Here is a 21196-nt window from a genome sequence, read left to right on the forward strand (position 1 = left end):
GGTAAAAATAAGGGTAGAAATGCTTGAAAAAAAGGAAATAAATGCAGCAATCACATCTAAGGACTGGTCAGTTGTAATGTATTACATTTTTGTTTTGGGGTTAGATATGGGTTTAACCGCTTGCCGACCGTATACTGTATATATATATATATATATATATATATATATATATACACACACACACACACATTGGCTCTCCTGTGCAGGATCACCTAGTACGTCATTCGCATGCCAGGGTAGGAAGAGCTCCTGCGCCCCTGCCACCCCGTTGTGCTGCGATTGGCTGCAGCGTGCACCAATCAGCGGCTGCCGGCCCCTGATTGGTCGCCGACACCCGATGATCAACTCTGGACAGTACCAAAGAGAGCCCTGTGCACTGTAGCTAAACAAACACAGCGCTCTGATTTTTTTCTTCCTAGAAAGTAAAAAACAGCACATTGCTTAGTAAAAACAGCACACACAGTAACACATGTAGAATTACAGCCATTCAAATACCACCAAAAGAAAGCTCTATTTGTGGGAATAAAAAGCACATCAATTTTATTTGGGTTCAGTATCGCACAACCGTGCAATTGCCAGTTAAAATAACCCAGTGCCATATTGCAAAAAATGGCCTGGTCATGAAGGGGGGGGGGTAAAACCTTCCGGAGGTAAAGTGGTTAAAAAAAAAAAAAGAATGTGTTTAATTATATAAAAGTAACATAAAAATTCCTTCAAAGCAAATTTTAAACAATCAATTTAACAAAAAAATCTTGTGATAATAACTTTAAATATATGCTCACTGAAAATACTCTACAGCTGTGGCCATAAGTTTTGTGAATGACACAAATATTAATTTCCACAAAGTCTGCTGCCTCAGCCATCTTTTTGTCAGATGTTACTGTAGTATACTGAAGTATAATTACAAATGTTTCATAAGTGTCAAAGGTTTTTATTGACAATTACATTAAGTTTATGCAAAGAGCCAATATTTACAGTGTTGACCCTTCTTTTTCAAGACCTCTGCAATGTGCCCTGGCATGCTCTCAGTCAACTTCTGGGTCATCCTCTAACTGATGGCAGCCCATTCTTGCATAATCAATGCTTGGAGTTTGTCAGAATTTGTGTTTTTTTTTTTTGGTCACCCTACTCTTAAAGACTGACCACAAGTTCTCAATGGGATTAAAGTCAGGGGAGTTTCCTGGCCATGGACCCAAAATGTCCATGTTTTGTTCCCCAAGCCACTTAGTTATCACTTTTGCCTTATGGCAAGGTGCTCCATCATGCTGGAAAAGGCATTGTTTCTCACCAAACTGTTCTTGGGTGGTTGGGAGAAGTTGCTCTCGGAAGATGTTTTTGTACCATTCTTTATTCATGGCTGTGTTCTTAGGCAAAATTGTTAGTGAGCCTACTCTCTTGGCTGAGAAGCAACCCCACACATGAATGGTCTCAGGATGCTTTACTGTTGGCATGACACAGGACTGATGGTAGCAATCACCTTTTCTTCTCCGGAGAAGGTTTTTTCCGGATGCCCCAAACAATCAGTAAGGGGACTTTACCCCAGTCCTCATCTGTCCAATCCCTGTACCTTTTGCAGACTATCAGTCTATCCCTGATGTTTTTGTTGGAGATAAGTGGCTTCTTTGCTGCCCTTCTTGACACCAGGCCATCCTTCAAAAGCCTCTGCGTCACTGTGCATGCAGATGCACTCACACCTGCCTCCTGCCATTCCTGAGCAGGCTCTTCACTGGGGGTGCCCCGATCCCGCAGCTGAATCAACTGTAGGAGATGGTCCTGGTGGTTGCTGGACTTTCTAGGGCGCTCTGAAGCCGTCTTCACAAATGCAGTGGATATGTTTTTTATGGGATTAAATTACCATATTTATTGGCGTTTAACACGCGCCGGCGTATAACACGCACCCCAAGTTTAGGAGGGAATTTTAAGAAAAAAAAACTTACATTTAAATGCCCATCAATGCAGCCTTTCAGTGTCCATCTGCAGCCTTGTCCAGTGTCATTGCAGCCTTGTCAGTGTCATTTGCAGCCTTGTCAGTGTCATTGTTAGTTTAAATATGGCGCAGCAGAGATACACAGAGCCGGATGTCCTGTGTATCTCGGCTCCTCTCGCCGATCCCCGCTGATTGTGATCGGAGCGGAGCGAGCGCCACCGATATACACATAGCCGCGTGTACTCGGCTAGGCTTGGCTCCTCTCGGCTCCACTCACAGTCATGCCCAGTCCCGCCATTGGACCTGTGTTATGTCAATCGTAGGGCAGGACTGGGCGTGACTGTGAGCGTAGCCAAGCCTAGCCGAGTACACTGTACTGTATATCGGCGGCGCTCGCTCTGCTCCGCTCACAATCAGCGGAGATCAGCGTATAACACACACCCATGATTTTCCCGATTTTTAAGGGGAAAAAATGGGGTGTTATACGTCGATAAATACAGTAATTTTCATGGCAAAGAGGGACTTTGCAACTAATTGCAATTCATCCGATCACTCTTCATAACATTCTGGAGTATATGCAAATTGCCATCATAAAAACTGAAGCAACAGACTTTGTGAAAATTAATATTTCTGTCATTCTCAAAACTTTTGGCCACAGCTGTATATACTTAGCCATAAATGCTGCACCTAGCTGTAAGAAAAAAAAATCACATTACAAGCATATTGGTGTCATTTTACTAGCCTATATGCCATATTCCCAGAAGCATAGTAAACCTACCTTGAGTAGTTTGGCAAATGTAGAATAACCGTGAAGTATGGCAGCCTGGCTTACATTTAACTGTGTGTAAAAAAAAAAAAAAAAAATTATTTGTTCACTGTTATAGCCTGGAATTCAACCTTAAGCAGCCACTTTTCCTATAGTCACCAATCCAAGGGGTACAATTACTGTCATTTCAGTTGGGAAGTAGTCACTGAACTCTTGCACATGAAATGCATTTGAAGCCAAGAGCAAGTCAATACATATATGTAGGGCATGTAACTGAAATTCTGAGGTCATATTTTAAAGTAATATCATCTTAATATAAAATATGATAAAATAAGTCAGGACAGTAAAATCAACAATTTTGTAAATAGTATTAAATATCAGAATTCCTACTTTGCTGCTATATGGAGCTTGGAGATAACCTTGGGTCCAGTGAAAAAGATCAAATGGATCTATACTCATATGCTAACATAAGCTATGTCTTGCTGGGGTGTGTAAATAAAGAGTAATGGTTTAAATTATCCTATAAAGAATGCTAAAAGCACCATACAAGCACTTATTTAAAAACAAAAAGCAGCCACTTACATTAGTGCCTTATACAATTGTGAGACAAATGATTAGAGTTTAACTTAATCAGCCAGTCAGATATTACTACCATCAGGGAAACCAAATGTTTATCACTTAGCACTTGTTAATGTGTAGCACACGTTACATTCTTCTTTACATATGTGCACAGTAATGTGGTCCTGTATGATGAGGAAGGATGAAAGCATCAAGCTGTAAAGATTGGTCCAGATATAATGTTTTATTGGTCTAGATATAAATTTGTAAAAAAAAAAGGGATCAAGAGTTGACGGCCAAAGCATTTTGGAGAAGTATGCAAATCCCCTTTCTTATGGGCTTAAGTTTATTGTGTGGGAGCAATCTGGACAGTTTGTTAAAGGCAGTGGCGGTCTGTCCATGGGGGGGTGCACGGGCGCCGCCGCCCCCCCCCCCCCCAAAGCTAGTGACAAAAAAAAGGCCCTGTAAAAATTAATTAGATGCAAAAATGTAAAATGGTCCTTTTAGTGCACTGTGTTCGGGCGCCGGACACAGTGCACTATGGGAAGCGTGACGCTTCATTTGCAGGGTTTTGTGCTGCATTGTGGCGCAATGCTATGCAACGCAACACTCCCATTCGTTCACCTTCATGTCATTCTTCACTGTCTATGTTTTGATTGGCACCGCTGTAGGAGGTGGGCGGTGCTTTCCCATGTAGTCACTTCCAGTTGCTCTTTGCCAATGAGAAGCCGGAAGTGACATCACCGCTTAGTGGATGGATCGCACGGAACAACACGGGAATATTCCATTGTGATGGCAAGCCACCGGACCTCCTGTCAGCTGTGAGCCGCGCACGCGCGGGGGGGTGCTATATACTACCTGTGGTGATGATCTATATACTACCTGTGGTGATGATCTATATACTATCTGTGCTGATCTGTATACTATCTGTAATGCTGATCGATATACTATCTGTAATGCTGATCGATATACTATCTGTACTGATCGATATACTATCTGTGGTGTTGATCTGTATACTATCTGTGGTGTTGATCTGTATACTATCCGTGTAGCCGATCTATATACTATCTGTAATGCTGATCTATATATTATCTGTAATGCTGATCTATATACTATCTGTGGTGCTGATCTATATACTATCTGTGGTGCTGATCTATATACTATTTGTGGTGCTGATCTATATGCTATCTGCGGTGCTGATCTATATACTATCTGTGGTGCTGATCTATATGCTATCTACAGTGCTGATCTATATACTATCTGTGCGACTGTGCTATATACCGTATCTGTGATGCTGAGCTGTATATTCTGTCCTGTGATTCTGGGGCTGTATACTGTCCTGTGATGCTGAGCTGTATACGAGTCCTGACACCATATGTGGAAGCAAGTGGAATACAGGCGAGAGAGTGGGTGGATTCTACAAGGGGTGGAGCTTATGAGAAGTGGGAGGGGTCAAAAAGGAAGAGCGTGGCCTGGCACCCCCCCATATTAAAACTTCACCAGCCGCCACTGGTTAAAGGACAACTCTGGGTGGGTAATCACCCGCTTGTTAACATGATAAGTTGGGCAGCTCCTGCCCTCAGTCTAGATCTGCATCTCCTCCCGCCCCCTGCACTGCTGATAGGATGACATTGGCGGACAGGCGGGAGACCCAGGAGAGGACACACAGGCTGAAAAATGCCTATGCCCTGCCAAAGGTGGGACTGTGCAGGGTAGGCAGAGATTGAAAGGGGGGCAGTGATATAAGGGATGAAAGGGGGGGAGACTGCAAGGGGCACTGTGATGGGGAACTGTGATTGCTAAGGGCACTGTGATCTAAAGGAGACTGCACTGTAAAGGGGCACTGTAATGTGAAGGGGAACACTGTGAGACTGCTTTAAAGGGGGAACTGTGACCGACTCTGCTCCCCCCTCCCGATGCCCCACCTCCACCACCCCTTGCTCGGTCCCTGGGAAAATTGGCTGCTATGAAACCGGTCATTGGTACCAAAAAGCATGGGGACTGCTGCTAAGGAACGTCACTTAAGTAGCAGCTCTGAGTCTGTTGAGGCTGCCGACATTACACCCATGATAGCGGCATTTACAGGTAAATAACATACCTCAAATATGTTCAATGCATATATGATTTTATGAGAGGATTTTTGTTGAAATTAATAGACAGACAATAGGATCACTTTAATAGACTTTGGGGTTGATTTACTAAAGGCAAATAGATTGTGCACTTGGCAGTTGCTCCAGAGCTTAGTAAATGAGCAGAAGCTCTGCTGACTTCCATCATCCAATCACGTACAAGCAAAAATGCAGTTTTTTTTAAATTTTCCTTGCATGTGATTGGGTATTCTTTGCAAAGTGAAGCTTTACCTCATTTACTAAGCTCTGGAGCAACTGCACTTACAACTGCACTTTGCAAAGTGCACAGTCTATTTGCCTTTAGTAAATCAACCCTTGTGTCAAAAAAAAAATGTTTAATCTTTTTTTTTTTTTTTTTTTTTATATGTCTCCTTATATGCCGAAAACATTTTTTGGTTTATTTTCTATGTATTTATTTGTACATAACTTTTATTGCTATCACAATGGGGACCAATAACCCCCTATGTGATACATATAGGTGACGGGGTCTCTTTATGGAGACACCCGGGGTCTATTAGACCCTGGATGTCTCCTCTCTAATTCACTGCAGCTGATGGGACACAGACCATGTTCCATCAGCTGCTTCCCCCAGCACTGATCCCAGAGAATGACAGCTCTGGTCTAGGAAGTGATGTCATACACAGCACTTCCTGGTCTGTGTACAGGAGGTCCACTGAGCTCCCGCCGTCCTTTCCAGTGACACCTGCCATGACAGCACCGGGCCCGCAGGTGGGACAGCGGAGCCCGGTGAACATGGCGGGGATAGCGTGAGGGGTGGGGGAAGGTGGCACATTGCGGTGGCAGTGGTGAAAGTAATAGGCAGCTTTATAGCTGCTTGTATAACTTCCAAATGAAAGTCGACAGTCGGCTTTACTAAAGTATACACACTCCTGGCTGCTATAGTGGCTGGGAGTGTGTAAAAAACACATCTGCAGCACTGTAAAAATGTTACCGCCTCCCTATCCTGGCATCCTAAGGCGGTTGCTTAAGCCTTCTTATGGTAGCGTCAGCCTTGCTCATCAGCAATCACTATTCATCCCATTGTCAGAGGACATGTACTGCCTTTTTCTAGAATACAGTGACTAACCACCAATTACCCCACAGGAAATGGGAACTGCTCTGCCCACCAAGCCTGCCTGCCCATCTCTGACATTGGAGAGATCTAATCTCACTGACTCCACTAAAATTGGTTACCTAAACCCATTATGAGCTCAGAGTTGAGTGTGATCCTGGCAGAGGGGAGGCAGCAGCTGTTACCCCCCAAGGGACAGATGGGATTGTGTTGCCAACTCGCCCTCCCCGGTTGTCTGATTGTTGCCATCACCTAGCAGTCAGAGTAGGATGAGCTGCTCCAGAATCCACTCCTCCAGCTGCAGCCTCTTCCTCAGCTCTTTGCTGTCACCGGAATGTCTTCTCTCCGATCTTGCTTGGGGACTGGAAGTAGACCGGGGGGGGGGTTTAGCCGAGGGCGGCCATAAGGGAAAGTGATAACTGTTTGTCCAGGAGGAGAGGAGTGGAGGTCAAGTGACAGCCAGGTGGACAAAGGCAGGCAGCAGTTCTCGGCAGAAGTGTCAGATTGGGGAGAGATCAGCAGAGACAAGACACATACAGTATGTGCTGGAGTTCCCACACTCCGCCTATCATTCCCTAAGAATGTGAACTGCCGCCGCTCTGAGTGGTCAGCTGTCTCCGATCAGATGATCACCCTTTCCACCCCCTCGCCTAGCTGCCGTCTCCCCCAGGCGCGCTCTCCGCTCTCCCGATCTCCTCTTCTTGTCCTCAGGGCTGGTGCAAGGATTTTTATCCACACAGGGCACCGGGATAGGAGGGGCGGTGCATGGTGCATTTTACCACCCCCTCTATCCTGGCGCACTAAAGCGCCTTATGGTAGCACCGGCCCTGATAGTAGTAACCAAGCAGCTTCTAACTTCAGCTTGTTCAATTAAGCTTTGACAATAAAACCTGGAAGTTGGTTACTATGCACAGCTGCACTAGTTTCTGTGTACACCAGTTTTAGTAAATCTCCCCCATTAACTCATCTCCACATACTCTATTCTTCTATTTAACTAGTTTATAAGAATATTCTTAGCTTTTTACAGTTTCTACCCATTCCTCAACATACTTTAAGAATATACCCAAAAAACTTCAACAAAAAAACATGGCTTTTGCTTACAGTTAAGTCAAACTTACCGAAGATGAACTTGTGTTTGTAGGAATTTCATGTATCAACACTTTGTCAATGAAGTGGATAACACCATTATTTGCTAAATCACTCTTTATTATTTTAGCAAAATCATTCAAATATACTTCGTCCTGAAAACAAATTGATATGAAACTTAAACACAATTTCTGCACCTGTAAATGTGCATCATACACAGAAAATTAGTGTTAGAGTCACACAATCATTTTTAAAAGATGCATTTTTTTTAAAAGCAGGGCCAGATTTATAATTGGGCATGGTGGGCCAATGCCTATGTCAGAGTATGAACCTCAAACTTTCTGCCATATCAATAAACAGCACTAGAATGATTGTGTGATATCCATCAGCCCTTGGCACCTGTGTAGGGATCTGCTGCCCTCTAGTGTCTGAATTAGGGTTGCCACCTGTCCGGGATTCATCTGACCAGTCCGTGTTTAGAATCATGTGTCCAGGTTTCAGGTGGACTGAAACTGGGCACATTATTTAGGCCAGGCTGTGGCTCCCCAAGTAACCAAGATAGTCACACACAAATCTGTTGCCATCCAGGAGCTGTAGACAGCTGTCTGGGGGCAGGTTCGGCATCATTGGGGGGGCAGGGCGATGATGTCAGCTAGAACAATTTGGCCACACCCACTGTTGGCTGTGGCAGGCTATGGGCATCGCATTACTACTCTCCTTGGGGGCACCCAAAAGTGTCCCAGGCCACTAAAGTGTTTGGGTTTGGCTTGAAGAAAAGGTGGCAACCCTAGTCTGAATTTGTAAATGCCTGTGTATATATATATATATATATATATATATATATATATATATATATATATATATATATATATATATTATGTATGCACTTTCTGCCCCTGGTTGTTGGCTTAGAAGCCTCAGAAGAAGGAAGTGGAGAGAAAGAGTGGGAAAGTTGAAGCCTCATGTCCTGTCCATGCTATTAAGTCCTAGACCAGAAAAGACTATTATGCAAGTGTTCATCTTATGATCTACTAGTTTACAACTGCTAAGTATATAACTAAACCTTTTTGTAACAGGGTATATCTTCCCTGTCTTTGTTGTTACTTCACATGGACAGTGCCAAATACAGGTAAAAGCCAGTAAATTAGAATATTTTGAAAAACTTGATTTATTTCAGTAATTGCATTCAAAAGGTGTAACTTGTACATTATATTTATTCATTGCACACAGACTGATGCATTCAAATGTTTATTTCATTTAATTTTGATGATTTGAAGTGGCAACAAATGAAAATCCAAAATTCCGTGTGTCACAAAATTCGAATATTACTTAAGGCTAATACAAAAAAGGGATTTTTTAGAAATGTTGGCCAACTGAAAAGTATGAAAATGAAAAATATGAGCATGTACAATACTCAATACTTGGTTGGAGCTCCTTTTGCCTCAATTACTGCATTAATGCGGCGTGGCATGGAGTCGATGAGTTTCTGGCACTGCTCAGGTGTTATGAGAGCCCAGGTTGCTCTGATAGTGGCCTTCAACTCTTCTGCGTTGTTGGGTCTGGCATTCTGCATCTTCCTTTTCACAATACCCCACAGATTTTCTATGGGGCTAAGGTCAGGGGAGTTGGCTGGCCAATTTAGAACAGAAATACCATGGTCCGTAAACCAGGCACGGGTAGTCCTGTTGGAACCTGAAATCTCCATCTCCATAGAGCAGGTCAGCAGCAGGAAGCATGAAGTGCTCTAAAACTTGCTGGTAGACGGCTGCGTTGACCCTGGATCTCAGGAAACAGAGTGGACCGACACCAGCAGATGACATGGCACCCCAAACCATCACTGATGGTGGAAACTTTACTCTAGACTTCAGGCAACGTGGATCCTGTGCCTCTCCTGTCTTCCTCCAGACTCTGGGACCTCGATTTCCAAAGGAAATGCAAAATTTGCTTTCGTCAGAAAACATGACTTTGGACCACTCAGCAGCAGTCCAGCTCTTTTTTTCCTTAGCCCAGGTGAGACGGTTTTCGCGCTGTTTCTTGGTCAACAGTGGCTTGACACGAGGTATGCGGCAGTTGAAACCCATGTCTTTCAAGCGTCTCTTGGTGGTGGATCTTGAAGCACTGACTCCAGCAGCTGTCCACTCCTTGTGAATCTCCCCCACATTTTTGAATGGGTTTTTTTTCACAATCTTGACTAGGGCGCGGTGATCCCTATCGCTTGTACACTTTTTCTGACCACAGTTTTTCCTTCCCTTTGCCTCTCTATTAATGTGTTTGGACACAGAGCTCTGAGAACAGCCAGCCTCTTCAGCAATAACCTTTTGTGTCTTTCCCTCCTTGTGCAATGTGTCGATGGTCGCCTTTTGGACAGCTGTCAAATCTGAAGTCTTCCCCATGTTTGTGTAGGCTTCAGAACTGGACTGAGAGACCATTTAAAGCCCTTTGCAGGTGTTTTGAGTTAATCAGCTGATTAGTTTGTGGCACCAGGTGTCTTCAAAATTTAACCCTTACACAATATTCTAATTTTGTGACACACGGAATTTTGGATTTTCATTTGTTGCCACTTCAAATCATCAAAATTAAATGAAATAAACATTTGAATGCATCAGTCTGTGTGCAATGAATAAATATAATGTACAAGTTACACCTTTTGAATGCAATTACTGAAATAAATCAAGTTTTTCAAAATATTCTAATTTACTGGCTTTTACGTGTAGTCTGTAGTGAGGAGTGATGCCGCTCCAGGCATAGTATCCCAAATGAACGCCCGCCCCACTCAAACCTTCAGGTGCAGACTCTGCAAACGTGTAGACAATCAAGGAAGATAGCTGAACGGCCGTACTCTGAATATACACCTTTATTGTGGCAAAACAAGGTTTAAAAATCCAAAGCTGTCACATCATGGCTGTAGTTTATACAGAAAAAAAGGCTAACGCGTTTCACATCATCGTAGATGCTTAGTCATAGCTGGTGACCATAGTCTGACTAGAAATATATATAGCGATATAAAACCAATTGAAAGCAAACACTCCCCAAAACTCCTCCCATAATTAATCAAACTAGAATAGAAACCTGGTGTGCAGGAAAGAGAACAGCACGAAAAAACAGAAAAGCACTGAGTATCAAACTCTGAATGTATGGCATAATAACTTGATCAAGTCAATTAAGCTGTTTCTCTGTGATAACATGCTGTCCTCTAGCAGATGTCATTATTGTAAAATGTTCTAATACAAACACTATTTATACATCGCAAAAACATAATACACTGAACAATGCATTTGAATATATCTGCAAAGCTTTGTGCAATCAAAATACCACAGGCAACAGCAGAAGAGGACCATCATTGTAAATCTCTAATAACCGAAGTTCATGTTTGTAAAAATTCATATCATGAAAATTACTATATCAAACATATTTCATTTGCAGTTAATAGAATGATGTATGTTATCATAAAATCATGCGATCGTTCTCCCATTTGTCATGTCTGTGGTAGAGAAAGGACCCTATGGTGTACTAAGAGGAAAGAAAAAGTAATAATGAAAAAGAGAAAGAAGAATACTGATAAAGAGAAGAAGAATAAGAAGAAATGAATTCAATCAATATCAAACAAATATACCAATGAATATACAGGCGATGCTTGGATCCATGAAGATATATGCGTTAATGTATATATTATATATGCAAAATGTACATGATATCCTGCCCCAAATTCACACATATGACGTGCATAGACAACACTGGTATGGATAACCACAACTATCCATGCACGTCAATGTAATATTTCATCACTATGTCAGCTATCTGACACTAATACATATCGTAGACTCAAAGTTGACCCTACTTCATCTTTTAAAAAAGAACTTTCAAATCTTCTGGACAGAGCAGTTTCAGTGGGTTTTTCTGTAAAAGAAAAAGATGTTCATTCCAGATTTCCCAGTCATGCCTGTGTTTCATCACCTACCTAGGGTGCATAAGGGGTTAAGTCCTTTCACAGGTAGACCCATTGTGGCTGGGATCGGGTCTCTTAATGAACGTTTAAGCCACTGGGTGGATCAGCAACTACAGCCCTTAGTTGTTGAGCTGCCGGTTTTCCTCAAAGATACCACTCATCTTTATTTTAGTTAAAAGATTTTATGTGGAGGGAGGACTATAGATGGATCACCTGCGATGTATCCAATCTCTACTCCTCCATTCCACACGCTTTAGGCTTACAAGCAGTATCTTTTTCTCTCAAGAGGTCGGGCCAATTTTCTCTTGTCCTCCAAGGATTCATTCTTATGAGTTTTTAGCGTTTCTTTTAACTCAATTTTTTTATGTTCAACTGGGACTTCTATCTCCAGATGTGCGGGGCCTCTATGGGAGCTAAGTTCTCGCCATCCCTTGCCAATTTGTACATGGGGTGGTGGAAAAGGTCCAGTATTTTTGGAGCTGACAGTCCCTGCCGAGCAGACACTGTGCTATATTGTCGCTACATAGACGACTTGTTGTTCATTGCTTCTGGGCGACATTTCACTTTGGAGACATTGCTGGATTTCATGAATGATAATCAGCCTAATCTCCGGTGCACGGGACACAGTGATTTCTCATTAATTGAATTCTTGGATGTTTTGCTTACTGCTGATGGAGACCGGATAGCGTCCAGTCTATATAGAAAACCCTGTGCAGGGAACACCCTCCTAAGAGCTAACTCAAACCATCTGGGCCATACAATTAGGAGCATACCAGCTGGTCAATTCTGTAGACTAAAATGTATGTGCAGTAAGGAATATGATTTTAGAAGGGAGGCCATTCTCATGACCTCCAGATTTAAGGAAAGAGGTTATCCTAGTTCTGTCATCAATAGGGCTTTGGATACTGCTGAGAAAACCCCACGGGATATTTAAATGAACAACAAATCTTCGGGTAACAAACGTCGTATGCACAAAACTTCTCAGTTCTCAAGAACTCCTGTATTTTCAACCCCCTATAGTTTTGAGTTTGAAAAAATAAAAAAAGTTATTAAGAAATATCTTCCAGTTCTGACCAATGACCCCATATATGCGCAGATCTTATCCACTGGAATACAGGTGGTTTCAAGAAGGGCGCCCACTTTAGGCAGATGGTTGTCACCTAGCCTGTACACAAGCAAGCGACCACCCACGCACAACCAAGCATTTGAGGGTCCGTCTATATGATCACCTACACGATATAGAAAAGGACCACTCTACCAACGTGGCCAGGCATTGGGTTCAATACAATAAAAACACATCCAGCCTTGTCATTCAAGGCATGGAAAAAATAAAGTATGCCCACTAGAGGTGGTGACAAATTTGGCATCTTGTATAAAAAAGAAGTTTACTGGATATTCACTTTACACACAAGAAAACTAGTATTCTTACATTTTGATTGGGACGTTTCTTATTTCTATGAATAGTTTGTCATTCACAATGGATTGGATTGGTATTGCTCCCATATTCATATATTCATACACTCGATCATATGAGATGAAATATTACATTGACATGCATGGATAGTTGTAGTTTTCCATACCACTGTTGTCTATGCACGTCATATGTGTGAATTTGGGGCAGGCTATCCATGTACATTTTGCGTATATCATATATACATTAACGCATATATCTTCATGGCTCCAAGCATCGCCTGTATATTCATTGGTATATTTGTTTGATATTGATTCAATTTATTTCTTATTATTCTTCTTCTCTTTATCAGTATTCTTCTTTCTCTTCAGTTTAGTGTATTGTTATGTTTTTACGTTGTATATAGTGTTTGTATTAGACATTTCCTTGATTGTCCACAGTGCCAAATAGCTAGGTCTCTGCTACTGTAAGTACTGTATATAGTGGCCACCTTATTGTATATTAGTAAGCGAACCTGTTTACTGCAATAGAGTTTATATACCACTCATGTTATTTTAGACAGTTATAGGGAGGGACTAAAGCACAGAGTAGATAGGCCGACTCAGAGTTCCAGTGCCGCGCCACAGTTTCTGCTGGTGGGAAGTTCCATTCCAGGCTGGCCGGACAACAGTAGGAGAATACCTCCGTGACTGCTGATCTTGTCTTCAGGTCTCCGACGCAAAGACAGACACTGCATTATCCTCAGGGACCCCTGCAACTGGATTTTGCTGCAACATTCATCTGGAGGTATCTTTATAAATAACTATAGTATACCTGAATATATGTACACCATTCCGCCAGGACTCCTGTTGAGCCCTTTGATGACAATACCTGTTTGCACTTTGGATGTATATACTGTTATTAATTTCTTCCTATATAAAACTTTTATTATTTCTATACTGGTGTGTATCTATGAGTGAAAGTGGTTGTAAACTCTGTTACATCTCTTGTACCTACAGGTAAGCTTATAATAAGGCTTACCTGTAGGTACTGCAAATATCTCCTAAATTCACATAATCGGTGCATGCACACTGAAGAAACGGGTCGCTGGTGCAGTTTCTTCAGTACCCGTGCTGTGACTGGCAGCACCCGCACCCATGCGCAGGAGTGACGTCATGACGGCTCCAGCCAATCGCAGCGCCAGAGCCTGAGAACCCGGAAGTAACTCCGGTGAAAGATGTCGGCCATGAGAGCGGAGTGCGGGCGGCACTGCAGGGCATAGTTCTAAGGTAAATGTTTCATAATGAGCTAGTATGCCATGCATACTAGCTCATAATGCCTTTGTCTTGCAGGTTTTTTTTTCCAGGAGTTTACAACCTCTTTAATGGCTAATGTTATATGCTGGTTGCAGTAGTTCTTCTGCTCCCAATTACTTTGTTTATATTACCAATAAACCCTGTCCTAAAGACCTTGTCCTGGGTGAAGGAATTGCCAACTTTATTATTAAATCAACTCTTTCATTTAGCAAAGGTTTTGGTTCTCTTATTTACCTACAGGTTTAGCGCAATATTCTGTTTGGGGATGGCCATTTCTCATCATTTCCCCCAAAAAAGGGCTACACATGATTGTTTCTTGTGATTGTTAATGAGGATCAGATGGCAGGTGAACAGCAAAAATGCACGGTCTGCAACCAGGTCCGGGTAAAGGAAGAAGTCAAGTTGGTTACAAGCATGTCCACTGTACTAAATTCCACCCACCTGACAGTAGAAAAATGAATACATACTGTGTGTGTGTGTGTGTGTATATATATATATATATATATATATATATATATATATATATATATATATATATATGTGTGTGTATGTACAATTACAATTATAAAGCTGGTTGGTTTCTCTTTATCAGTGGTCTCCAAATGGCGGCCCTTTATTTGCCTTTATCCGGCCCTTGGGGCACTATTCCTCTTACTGACACCAAAAATGGGGCACAATTCCTCCCTTGGCCTCTGTTAAATACTGCATAATATGTAACATTGCACCTGAACTGACTGACTGACTGATTGTATTGCTCAAATATTTCTTATGTACTTACATTATAAAACAGCAACACTTTTTGTAGTGTTTTATGTATATGTACAGTGCCTTGCAAAAGTATTCACCCCCCCCCCCATTGGCATTTTTCGTGTTTTGTTGCCTCACAACCTGGAATTAACATGGATTGTTTGAGGATTTGCATCATTTAATTTACAGAACATGCCCACAACTTTGAAGATGTTTTTTTTTTTTTTATTGTGAAGCAAACAAAACAAATAGGACAGAATAACTGAAAAAGTCAATATGCATATCTATTCACCGCCCTAAAGTCAATACTTTATAGAGCCACCTTTTGCGGCTATCACAGCTCCAAGTCGCTTTGGATAAGTCTCTGAGCTTTCCACATCTTACCACTGGAATTTTTTTGCCCATTCCTCCTTGCAAAACTACTCCAGCTCCTTCAAGTTGGATGGTTTGCGCTTGTGAACAGCAATCTTTAAGTCTGACCACAGATTTTCTATTTGATTGAGGTCTGGGCTTTGACTAGGCCATTCCAACACATTTACATGTTTCCCCTTAAACCACTCAAGTGTTGCTTTAGCAGTGTGTTTGGGGTCATTGTCCTGCTGGAAGGTGAACCTCCGTCCTAGCCTCAAATCACACACAGAGTGGTACAGGCTTTGCTCAAGAATATCCCTGTATTTAGCACCATCTTTCCATCAACTCTGATCAGTTTCCCAGTCCCGACTGCCGAAAAACATCCCCCAAGGCATGATGCTGCCACCACCATGTTTCACTGTGGGGATGGTGTTCTTTGGGTGATGTGATGTGTTTGGTTTGCGCTAGACATAGCATTTTCTTTGATGGCCAAAAAGTTAAATTTTAGTCTCGTCAGACCAGAGCACCTTCCTCCATACATTTTGGGAGTCTCCCACATGCCTTTTCGCAAACTCAAAACGTTCCAATTTTTTTTTTTGCTGAAAGTAATGGCTTTCTTCTGGCCACTCTGCCATAAAGCCCAACTCTATGGAACGTGCGGCTTATTGTCGTCCTATGTACAGATACTCCAGTCTCTGCTGTGGAACTCTGCAGCTCCTCCAGGGTTACCTTAGGTCTCTGTGCTGCCTCTCTGATTAATGCCCTCCTTGCCCGGTCCGTGAGTTTTGGTGTGCGGCTGTTTCTTGGCAGGTTTGCTGTTGTGCCATGTTCTTTCCATTTAGTTATGATAGATTTGATGGTGCTCCTATGGATCATCAAAGATTTGGATATTTTTGTATAACCTAACCCTGACTTGTACTTCTCAACAACATTGTCCCTTACTTGTTTTGAGAGTTCCTTGGTCTAACCAAACACATGGCAGTGTTTGGTTAGTGGTGCCTCTTGCTTAGGTGTTGCAGCCTCTGGGGCCTTTCAAAAAGGTGTGGATATGTAATGACAGATCATGTGACATTAGATTGCACACAGGTGGACATCATTTCACTAATTATGTGACTTCTGAAGGTAATTGGTTGCACCAAAGCTTTTTATGGGCTTTATAACGAAGGGGGGGGGGGGGGGGGATACATATGCACATGCCAATTATCATTTTTTTTATTTTTGAAAAATAGTTTTATGTATATATTTTTCTAATTTTACTTCATCAACTTAGACTATTGTGTTCTGATCCATCACATATAATTCAGATTTAAAAAAATCATTGAACTAAAGGCTGTAATGTAGCAAAATAGGTAAAAAGCCAAGGGGGTAAATACTTTTGCAAGGCACTGTATAGTCTATCTATGTCCCCTACCCCCTAGGTGACCAAGCCAAGTTTATCATCTTTTATAAAAATGCGCTAAAATTGTTATTAATGCACACAAATAAACATAACTCAAAAACTCTTATTAAATAAAACAGTATTTTTAAAATTATTTATATTGATTTGTTTTATTTTATTTTTGATGTTTAATAAGGAGGCAGATAAGCTATCTGTGTGACAGTATACACAAGCATAGACAGGTCCTCTTTATGGCGATATGAGGGGTCTAAGCAAAACACCATTTATTTTAATTGTTATGGCTATGACTGTATAAAGCAAAGCTTGTTTTTCATTATTTGTTGCTCAAGCATGCTATCAGATTCATTTATAAAAATATATTAGATTTTTGTTATATAAATTTTTGGCCTAATGTTACTAGATCTAAAGGCTGCAGTGCACAGAGGGAAGAATGAACTTACATTCTTAATGGAAAACCTTATAATACCACCAGACATCGAGGTAACTGAGGGCAGTTCCTTTAGCTCATCAAGAAGGTACTGTTGGCAGCCCACCAGGTGGTAGCGCAGTAATTGTGTCATTAGCTGATTCTGAGTCCATTCTGCGATCTGTAGTATAAACAAAATGCATGCTGATAGAGTAATGCAAATTTTAAGGATAAGAGTAGGAAAAATTAAACTTAAAAAAGGCAAAAGAATACTTTAAACATTTGTGTATATATAAAAAACATTATAAATACCTGTTTTTCACTTTTTTATTATTATTATATTTATTTTGTGGTCAGTTTTTAATAGGAAAGCAAAGGGATTGGCAGGAACACCAGGGATTTCACATAAAGGAAGCCATACAAGAACAGGATACTTTCTCATACAAGTACATGCTATGGATGCCTTATTTGTACCAATGGTACAAATAAGGCATCCATAGCAACAGAAACAGATAAAAATATGGGGGAACCTCAGAATCTGGTCCAGTTTGGGATGAACTTTGAAGTGTTTGTTACCCCAGCATTTCATATTCCTGATATGTGCCTGCTGTACCATGTACTTGTATGAGAAAGTATCCTGATCTCTTTGTATTGCTTCCTTTATGTGAAATCCCTGATGTCCCTGCCAATCCTTCTGCTTTCCTATTGAAAACTGACCACACTTAGAAGGACAATAATCAGTCCTGTCCTGACACGACCCCCCCCCCCCCCCCCCCCCCGCACAGTCATTCTCTGGGAAGCTCAGTATGCTGCTTACATGCAGTTGAGGAACAGAGGGAATGTGATCACTTATAAAAAAGAGAAAAACAGGTATTTATAATATATATATATATATATGTATATATATATATATATATATGTATATATATATATATATATATATATATATATATATATACACACACACACACAAATTTTTGCCTTTCATTTAAATTTTAAACTAAATGGGTTGTTTTACAAGGTAATCATTTCCAATCACTTTAATTAAAATAGGCACATTCAGTGCAGGCAGAAAAAGACTCTTATACAGCGCTGCCCTTGTACCAGTACCCTAGGTATTAAATCTGATAAAACATTGGAGTTCTAAAATAGTCACTGGCTGACACTGACAGCAGGTGCTAGGCTGCCTTCCCACAATGGCCTGGGAATCCAAAAGCTGCAACTGAAGAGGGGAAGGAAAGAGAGGCACCCAGCAGGCTATGGTGTAACACAGTTTATTGAAAAAAAAAAAAAAAAAAAAAAAAAAAAAAAAAAATATATATATATATATATATATATATATATATATATATATATATATACAAACAACAAATGCACTCACAAAGTTGGTGGGGGTGACAGGCAAAGGAGATGTGTATCCGGGATGGTCCAGGGGAAGTTGCGGCCAATGCTCCGGAGGGGGGAACCGGCAGTCCAGGGAGAGCTGAAGCCAGAGAAGGCGGGGACCGCTTGTGAAATGTATCTGGAGCTAAGATGGACGCCCAGGGAAAGGTCACAGCCTTTTGCCTGTCACCCCCACCAACTTTGTGAGAGCATTTTTTTATTTATATATATATATATATATATATATATATATATATATATATATATATATTTTTTTTTTTTAATAAACTGTGCTACAACATAGGCTCTCTTTACTTCCCACATTCAGCGCAGGGTTGGTGTTTCTTTAAGAGCGAAAGCTTGTGTTGTTCATTGTGGCCTGCAGTGCTCTTTATGGTTACAAGGCTTTGCCTAAGCTGAATAGACCCAATACTACACAAGAGTGAGGCATTTGCATAGACCTCAATGAGGTGGCTGTCTGTCCATTAGTTCATATATGTGCAGTCCATAGAAGTCTGTGTAGATGTAGCTGCCTTCTACTTGTGTACTCTTCTTAGACACCTCAGGGAAAGCCTAGTATATAAAGCTGTGGCACTGCAGCTCAGCACAGACACAACTTTTTTTTTCCATTTTGTATACTGTAACGGAGGGTTATAACCAATGTCAGTTTTTTTTTTTGCCATTGGTTTCCCATTCGGGAGATTTCCCTTCACCTTCTGTCCCATAGCCAAAACAGCCAGGTTCACCACAACTAGTGTCTCCACTGGAAGATTTCTCCTCTATTACTGTTCTGGTGACAACACAAAATTTGGGCATTTCTTTTCGCTTTCATTTACGGTGATAATGGCAAACAGGGCAAATAGAGAGCGTAAATCTCCCAAACAGGGGCAATGACAGCAATAAAAAGCTGGCAGGTGTTCTAATGCCTCTCTACTCTATCCAAAACTTAAAAAAATATATATTGCCTCTAGTTACATTATACTATACTATTACATTATATTACATTATATTATTACATTAAGAGTAGCTCTCTTCTATTATGGTGTCATCTTAGGCTACATTTGCATGGGCGTTTAGCCGTACTGCAAATCCCAGCAGCAAGCCTATTATTGCACTGTACGGACTCTGTGGCCAGAGCTATCCGCACACAGCTGTCAACTCCAGTTGCAGGAATCAGTAGATTTTGGTCGCCAGGATTCATAGCGTGGCTTAATGCCCATGTGAATGTAACCTTAGTCTCCTGCAGACTACAGGAAGCATTTATTTAGTCTTTTCTCATCAATGACCACTATGTTTAACGCAGGGTTCTGCTACTTCAAGGGGTAAGCTCATTTAGCTGTCATTTTTTTTATGTTACCGAATACAATGATTACTAAACAGAAATTGTTACCGTGCTGCTGTTTTCAATAGCCTCCTTTAATGGGACAAATACTGTAAATGGCCCATTTCCATTTAAATCTTTAATCTTGTACTTCTGAAATCAAAACAATATACCACAGCATGGATTAAAAAATATTGTTCTTGTTCTCACAGTGGCTATCTAGTAGTTATACTGAAAACAGTATTGCTCACCTTATATAACTGATAAAAGCTGAATGCTTTGTCATGATACAGTAGTGTCTGCAAAGTTTTCACAACATTTAATAATAATTATTAATATCATGCCAACAGTCTACCAATCTGTTCAGAAATTGTGCACAGTATAACATTTTTACTGACTAAACTGTTTAAAAAATTAAACACATGAATCATAACTTAAGCTGTAACCATCTTTGTTAAAAATATGACATATACAATTGCTACACAAGCTTTTTGTGTCAAAGCTGTACTTTAGGCAGATAAACATCAAAAACACAATTTAATGCAGTTGTGTATTCCTTTTAAAATAAATAAATGCATTTTCCACAAAATTATAAGCAGTTAAATCTGTTTTGACTACAGCTGTAGGAGAGAGCAGACTTCATGACTTATTGGTGTACTGCTGCTCCTTCATTGTCCAATCAGCAGTCTGCAGACAGACAGGAGACACCACTGCATTCCTTCTCAGGACCCCTTTCACGCTGAGGCAGTTTTCAGGGTTTTAGCACTAATAATAGCCTCTAAATAGCACCTGGAAACCGCCTCCTATTCATTTCAGTGTGTCTTTTCACACTGGGGTGGTGCACTTGCGGGACGTTAGGAAAAGTCCTGCAAGCAGCATCTTTGGGGCAGTTTGGGTGCGCTGTATTTAGTGCTCCCAAAACGCACTGCCCATTAATTAAATTAATGGGCAGCGCTTCCAAAGCGAATGAAAAGCGATTCGGAAGCACTGCAACACAGGCGCTTTTAACCCCTTCTTTGGGGTTAAAAGCGCCCTGCTAGCGACCGGAAAAAGCGCCACTTAAACAGCGATAAAGCACTGTTAAAATGAGTGCGCTTTAGCGATGACCCGGCCGCGACCCCAGTGTGAAAGGCATCTGAAATTGTGCAAGTTCAGCTGAACCCGCACGATTTCAATCCCGCATGTCAGTCCGACTTCGGGGGCGATTTCAGAGACATCTGTACGGGTTTCTGCACAGATGTCTATACAAATTGCACCCCGAAGTCGTCAAAAGTAGTACAGAAACTACTTTTGGGAATCTGGTGCGGCACTGGTGCCACACACCTGGTTTTGCTACCTGGCAGAGGCGTGTGAATCAAACAAATGGCTGACTGGAAAAACAAATCTGTTCACATATGTA

General features: G+C 41.3%; 1 protein-coding gene across 2 annotated transcripts in view; it reads right to left on the reverse strand.

Annotated features, from left to right (window-relative positions):
- The window catches only part of STAB1 (stabilin 1), a 508133-nt gene that overhangs the window by 160808 nt on the left and 326129 nt on the right, over positions 1-21196 (reverse strand). For both annotated transcript variants that reach the window (XM_073592448.1, XM_073592449.1), the window contains 5 exons: positions 20049-20096; positions 19867-19950; positions 17128-17274; positions 7571-7693; positions 2706-2765 (listed from right to left, as the gene is read on the reverse strand). In XM_073592448.1, coding sequence (XP_073448549.1) covers positions 2706-2765; positions 7571-7693; positions 17128-17274; positions 19867-19950; positions 20049-20096 — 462 coding nt within the window. The remainder of the gene's footprint in view (positions 1-2705; positions 2766-7570; positions 7694-17127; positions 17275-19866; positions 19951-20048; positions 20097-21196) is intronic.

The sequence above is a fragment of the Aquarana catesbeiana genome, linkage group LG07 (genome assembly GCF_042186555.1).
Source record: "Aquarana catesbeiana isolate 2022-GZ linkage group LG07, ASM4218655v1, whole genome shotgun sequence".
In the NCBI taxonomy this organism is placed as follows: domain Eukaryota; kingdom Metazoa; phylum Chordata; class Amphibia; order Anura; family Ranidae; genus Aquarana; species Aquarana catesbeiana.